The 6,724-nt window shown below is 37.0% G+C and overlaps 1 protein-coding gene across 1 annotated transcript; it reads left to right on the top strand.

The window, feature by feature from the left end:
- Positions 1–2,449: 2,449 nt before the first annotated feature.
- Positions 2,450–3,491, top strand: LOC113050671 (uncharacterized protein C16orf45-like). Its single transcript, XM_026213882.1, has 3 exons — positions 2,450–2,555; positions 2,842–2,956; positions 3,189–3,491. The coding sequence occupies exons 1-3, from the start codon at positions 2,483–2,485 to the stop codon at positions 3,247–3,249; spliced, it is 249 nt and encodes an 82-aa protein (XP_026069667.1). The 5' UTR covers positions 2,450–2,482; the 3' UTR covers positions 3,250–3,491.
- The last annotated feature ends 3,233 nt before the right edge of the window (positions 3,492–6,724 follow it).

Below are 6,724 nucleotides of genomic sequence, written 5' to 3'. Positions count from 1 at the left end.
CCCATCAAGGTCCCTGTGTTGCCATCTCTCCTGCTGCTTGTTTGTCTTGTCAATTCCTGAACATCTGACTCTATCTGTGGAAAGCTCATATTAAAGAGACATTAACTTGCATTTGCATCCAGTCTTCTTTGCCGTGACAATTAGGGGAAGAGCTTTGCCTATCACAAAAACAGTGGGGAATTTCTTCCCAAGTACTTGATTGGTTCTCATCCCCCACAGTCTGTCTCAACTGAACTGGAGAGAAACAGAAAGAAATCCAATGGTACAGCTTCATCATTAGACTGCATATTTTCTTAATTCAGAGACTGAATGCACTCTCTCTGACTCAATTAGCCTGCAAAAAATGGTAACATCTTAATGAACTGGGTTTATTCAAGTCAAAAATATTGTTTTAGATCACAAAAAAAAATGTTCAGTTATACCACTAACATTTCTTTTTTCAAATCAGGTATAATTTTTTTTAAGGTAACATTTGCAGGTTATTACTTTTTACAGTTTGTTAAAAACGCATGTTATTTGAATATCAGCTGTGATTTAAGTGGTTCAAATAATTTAATCTAATAACCAATGATATCATAGAATATTTTATACATGAGTACATTAGCACAGTATTGACAGCATCTTTGTTCGGTTTTAGACAGATTCTACAAGCATTTTATGTATGAACAACTTTGGAAATGTATAAAAATGTTTATGAATTATTTTAGATGATCAGATCTTTAATCCACACTGTAAAAAATTTCTTGTTGTTTTTACAAAAACTTTTTGGCAGCTGTGGTTGCCAGAATAATTTTGTAAAAATACAGAAAACTGTAAACACATTTACGTCAAAAACTGTTAATTTTACAATATAAAGCTGTAATTTACAAACAAGAAAATGTGAATATAAACCAGTAAATTCAACAACACACAAAATTAAATCTGTTTTGTACCTTGAAAATACTGACAACCACCATAATAATAAAGATGGTACTGTATAAGAGAAAGCCACATGAAGTATCAAAGCTCATCACAAGTAGCTTCACCACAAGCAGAAGTATATATTAACATATAGAAGGTGCACATTTATGGAAACACAAAACACCATCATGGTAACACACGTGATACTAAAATAATGCAAAAAACTTTCATTAAGCAACAGAAGATGTAACATAAAGCTCAAATGTACATAACTGATAACAAGAACTATTTAAAAACATGATTATTTAAACAAAATACTTTCAAACGTGGAGTGTCACGCAGGGAATTCTGGGAATATCAGTTTACAGTTTTAGACTGTAAATTATAAATTGATTTGTTCTTTTTTTACTTCTAAAAGCTGTATAATTAACAGAATTTTACTGTAAATTTACATTAAATGCTTTGTTAGATCTTTTACAGTTTTTCCCTGTATATAGTACGGGAACTTACTGTTAACCTATTATCAGTTTTTTTCCGTAGCGTTTTTACAAAATTTTACAGTTAAAATTACACTTATTTTTTACAGTGCATGAATTAATGCTGTGATTTTATTGTGCTTAAAGAAGGTGTTTAGATCAATTAATAAATATACTCAAAGACATCACAAATATTTGACACATTCTCCTCATTTGACCTTATAATGGTTTATTTTTGTTCGGTGTGATTTATGGTGCAGTATTTGACTCATTTTGAAGGATTCCATCAGATTATAAACCTAAAATAATATATATATATATATATATATATATATATATATATATATATATATATATATATATATATATATATATATAATATATATATATTCATCATAATTGAATCATTGTATTTTTAACATTTTCATTCACATTAAAATTCATTGCCGTATAAAAATATCTATAGTACTATATTAAAACAACAACAAAAATACAGCTCTAATGCTTTTGTATTGATAAGAAAAGGTTAAATTTATAGTGGAGCTTGGACATGTATATTTAGAATATAATGTTTTTTAGACTATATTGTTCTTTTATGTTTTTAAAGCTGTGCACTAAATACTTTCGTTTAATTTTAATTTCAAGGTCATAAGACAACAGTGTAAAAAACAACTGTCCTACCATGCTTATGGTAGGATAATGCTTCCTGTTTTAATTACTGTTTAATAAAGCAGACAGTAAACAGTGTTCAGTGTGCCGTATTCAGCAAGTTTTAGCTGATATTCCTTTTTACCTGCTTAACACTGTAAAACATTTGACTCTGTAATTTTTATTTTAAAAAGCTATTTTTATCTGATCATACACTTAGCTTTAGTTTTGTTGGTGAAACATTTTTTTTTTATTCAAATTAACATAAAACTAAATAAATTACATTTGAATAATAATAATATAATTAACTAATAGTATTTGTTACCACATGAATCACATTGCTTTGTTTTTTTTTTTTTTTTAATTTCTTTAAACTTTTTCTTTTAAGTCTTTAAATGCTTCTTATGCTTTAGAACAGTTTTATAACAAAATATTTGCCCTTCCTTTTGTTCTGCAGGATGGATGATATCCAGTTATGTAAAGAAATTACAAGACTGAAGAAAGAGCTTCAAAAGCTTTTGTCTGTTCCAGGTGAGATCTGGGAAAGCCCCTTAAATATATTGCAGTAAAAATTCAAGAACTACTGTTCTGAAGTTACCTATAGAAATGAGATCTCTCTCTTTATTCAACTGCTTTTACAATTTTCTAAAACTAGCACAATATGCACTACAAATTAAGCCACTAAATGGTCCAAACTTGCTTTTGTTTTTCTGTCAGGGCGAAACGTGGCCTGGCCTTATAAGCACGACGATAAAAGTTGTTGCTTGGTAAAATAAATATAATAATAATAAAAATTACTATAAAAATCCATTTTCAGATAATGACAAGTCTAATGAAGACAAACAGAAGGAGGAAAAGCTTCTGAAACTGATTCATAAATTAGTGGAGGCCAGAGACTTCCTGGTAGATGACGTCGAGTTTGAGCGTCTCAGGTAAGCCGATTTCAGCATGCTGGAAAATTAAGGAGACTAACACACTTTTCATTTGCACTCTTTATTAAATCTCTGAGTGAGCTCAATTCTGGGGCAGACGGGAGGGCCTGAGGGGGAAAAAAATCATTACTCACACTCTAGTCTGTTCAGTGCTTGTGGCGTCGGCACAATTTCAAGATTGAATCTAGACTTTGAATCCAGTGTTTATTTGTTTATCTGTTTATGTGTTTAGCCGGCAGCCTCATCACCCTGGAGCCCAAGACTGGTTTCCCACTGAAGCTAAGCAGGGCTAAGCCTGGTCAGTACCTGGATGGGAGACCTCCTGAGAAAACTAGGTTGCTGCTGGAAGAGGTGCTAGTGAGGCCAGCAGGGAGTGCTCACCCTGTGGTATGTGTGGGTCCTAGTGCCGCAGTGTAGTGATGCGGACACTATACTGTCAACGACCGTCCTTTGGATGAGACTTTAAACTGAGGTCCTGACTCTGTGGTCATTAAAAATCCCAGGATGTATTTCGAAAAGAGTAGAGGTGTGACCTTGGCATCCTGGCTAAATGCACCCAATATGGCTGCCGTCGCATCATCCAGGTGGATGCTGCACACTGGTGGTGGATGAGGAGATCCCCCTATGTAAGCGCTTTGAGTGCCTAGAAAAGTGCTATATAAATGTAATGAATTCTTCTTCTTCTTATGTTTATTATTATGTTTTGCCTTTTGTATAATAATGGTAGTATATTAACATAATATAAAAGCATTTGACCCCAAAAAAAGCTTCAAATATTTTATGTATCAGTTTCATCTATTGTTTCAGTTTTAGTAAATTTATATAATCAGTTCTAAGAAATAATAACTATATTGCAGCTCCATATTAACAACTATCAGCAAACCATTCACTTCTGCTGAGCAGAAGTCTTTTTTAAATCCAGGAGAATAGCATGAACATATAAAGAGATAATGATACATGAACTCATATGATATTTTTAGATTTCATTTCCCAGCAATAATAGGAAAACCTTGTGTTAACTGAAGGACGTGAAGACCAAGCATAAATAGCAAATGATAAGTGATGTGACATTCAGCCAAGTATGGTGACCCATACTCAGAATTCGTGCTCTGCATTTAACCCATCTAAAGTGCACACACACAGAGCAGTGAACACACACCCGGAGCAGTGGGCAGCCATTTATGCTGTGGCACAAGGGGAGCAACTGGGGGTTCGATGCTTTGCTCAAGGGCATCTAATTCGTGTTATTGCCAGGCCGGGATTCGAACCCATAACCCTAGGGTTAGGAGTCAAACTCTCTAACCACTTAGCCACGACTTCCCATAATGCATTGCCTCATATTCACAGGAGGAGGACAAAATAACAGGAGGAGGACAAATATATGGTTGAATTTCTTAAGTCCAAACTACCAAAAATCTCTCAAACCAAGAGAAAGTCATTATTTTACAGCTGGAAGAAAAAAAGTAATGTTTATGATTTTAATGTTCACTTTGGTTAACCCCGATCTCAAGAGACGCACTAGCGACAGACACTAGTGGCTCTAGCCATTTAGCTTCCTTGTTAGTGCATTCGTCTCCCATGCCGGAGATCCGGCTTCGAGGCTGGCTCGGAGTGAGTGCGAGGTGCGGCTGCGAGGAACCGCCGAGAGAGGGGTTACATTGGTGCCGTGACCCGGATGGGAGTGAGGCTTGGGGGGTGAGTGTAACGGAGGCCAGTGAGTAGTGCTATGCAGGACAACCTCACTCCCCGATCTCAAGAAATGCACTAGTGACATATATATACTTATTCAAACACACATAGATCACAATTTTCCAGTCCTTACTGGCAACTTTATTGCCAAACATTATTGTCAACACCTAATACAACATTAACTTGTTAATGTAATAAAATGCATAATAACAGTAACACAATAATAAAACACTATATTTACAGCCTAATTAACAACTTTTTTGGCTGCTGGCCCTGGCCTGTCCTACCTTTACTATATTTTGTGGATTCTGAAATATTTGGTTATTTTTTTTAATAGGTCAGCATTCAAATAGATCTGGCTGATAAATTGTTAAAAGCACATATTCAATTATATTATATTAACATAACATAAGCTTTACCTTCTGGACTTAATTATATGGTTAGGAAGTGAACTCTTTTGACAGTCAAGTACAGATTCATTCCATGATTTCATTCTTATGAAGTTTCTAAAAGAAGTTCTGTAAAGAAGTTGTAAAGACTAAAGTCTCAAACCCAAAGAGATATTCTTTATAAAAGTTAAGAGTCAACCACACCCCAAAATGGCTCGTTGTTACATATCCCCACATGTCTACATCACGATGTGGGAAGATTTACATAACGCCACCCAAATCTTCACGCAAAGAAGGAAGTAACTTTGATTCTTGCTATTGCTGCCGGCACCATGTTTGTTTCATTGTGAAAGTGAAAATTATTTGTTTGGCCTTCCAAAAGAGGACACAACTCGAAATCAGTGGTTAAGTTTTATTTAAAACACTGTTCCAGAACAGTTCAACCCAAATATTTAGTGTGCAGCTCATTTTATGGAGGAGAAGACTGGGAGAGAAGACATTATGTACATACATATGTAAAGGATTTGCCACCAATGATTCCGCTCCAATCAAGTTGATGCAGCACAAATTTCTGAGAGTGGCACTCCCTTTAATACTGCCCAAGATGTTGCCAAATCAGAAGTAGAGCAGAGTGCAAGTTAACAGATGAAGGTACAGACAGCCTCACAGACTCATACACATGAGAAATTACCTGTGTACCCCAGTGTATTTAGAAAGTGCAGCACCTCTGCGCACATCGCTAAAACAAACAAACAATTGGTCTGCTGTCTTATCAATGTAAGCCCTCGAAGATTTAACTGGACATAAATCCACTCATATTTCAGTTTGATCTGCTGGCAGTGGAGCCAACACAACAGGCTGGTTCATAAAATGCAAGGACAAAACCTTGGGTAGAAATGCTGGATTGGGCCAAAATGAGACACTACTGAATCCATTACTTCAGCACAGACAGGGAGACTCACATCACATGGAGGACACAAATGATTAACTCCTTTCAGGAAGGTATAACCCATCAGACCCAAGTAAAGAATTACTAAACTCAGATCGATGAACCGCTAATGCGGCCACATACACCTTTAATGTGAAAGTTGGATGGCCAATTTCCAAAAGACAGTGTGGCTAGAACGCCAGTCACAAAACACTTTCCACTTACAAGTGTACAACTTTCGTGTGCATACACTTGAGGATGTGTGAAACCATGACCTTGTAGGCCAGTGTGGAGCCACTAACACATTTGGAGTAGATGGAGGGAGGTGCCAGGGAGGAGCCCGGGGCAGGAGGAGCCAGGAAGGGATCCAGAGGCCAGCCAGGATAGCGGCCAATGGTGGAGTCAACAGTGGGAGTAGCCATGTAGGATATGGGGCCAACGTCACCCAGGGGCTGACCGATGGAGACAGAGCTGGTGGAAGAGGAGCCCAGGATGGAGACGCCATGGAGCCAGGATGAAACCGAGAATCCGGAGGGCCAAGGCGGAGCTGGTGACTCAGGCAACCGAGCCAGAGCTGGGGTTTCGGAAGCCAGTGGTGGAGCCAGAGTGACAGAGAATCAAAGTGGAGCTGGAGGGAAGAAGGAGCCAGAGGGATGGAGGGACAAGGTGAAGCTGGAGAAGTGGAATCCCAAGGTGAATGATGGTTGACAACTGACTCAAGTCCTCCCATGGTGATACATGGTGTTGCCAGCTCACACTCCT

This window comes from Carassius auratus, chromosome 31 (genome assembly GCF_003368295.1).
Source record: "Carassius auratus strain Wakin chromosome 31, ASM336829v1, whole genome shotgun sequence".
Lineage (NCBI taxonomy): Eukaryota > Metazoa > Chordata > Actinopteri > Cypriniformes > Cyprinidae > Carassius > Carassius auratus.
The sequence above is the reverse complement of the archived record's forward strand: the minus strand, read 5'-3'. Positions and strand labels throughout refer to the sequence as shown.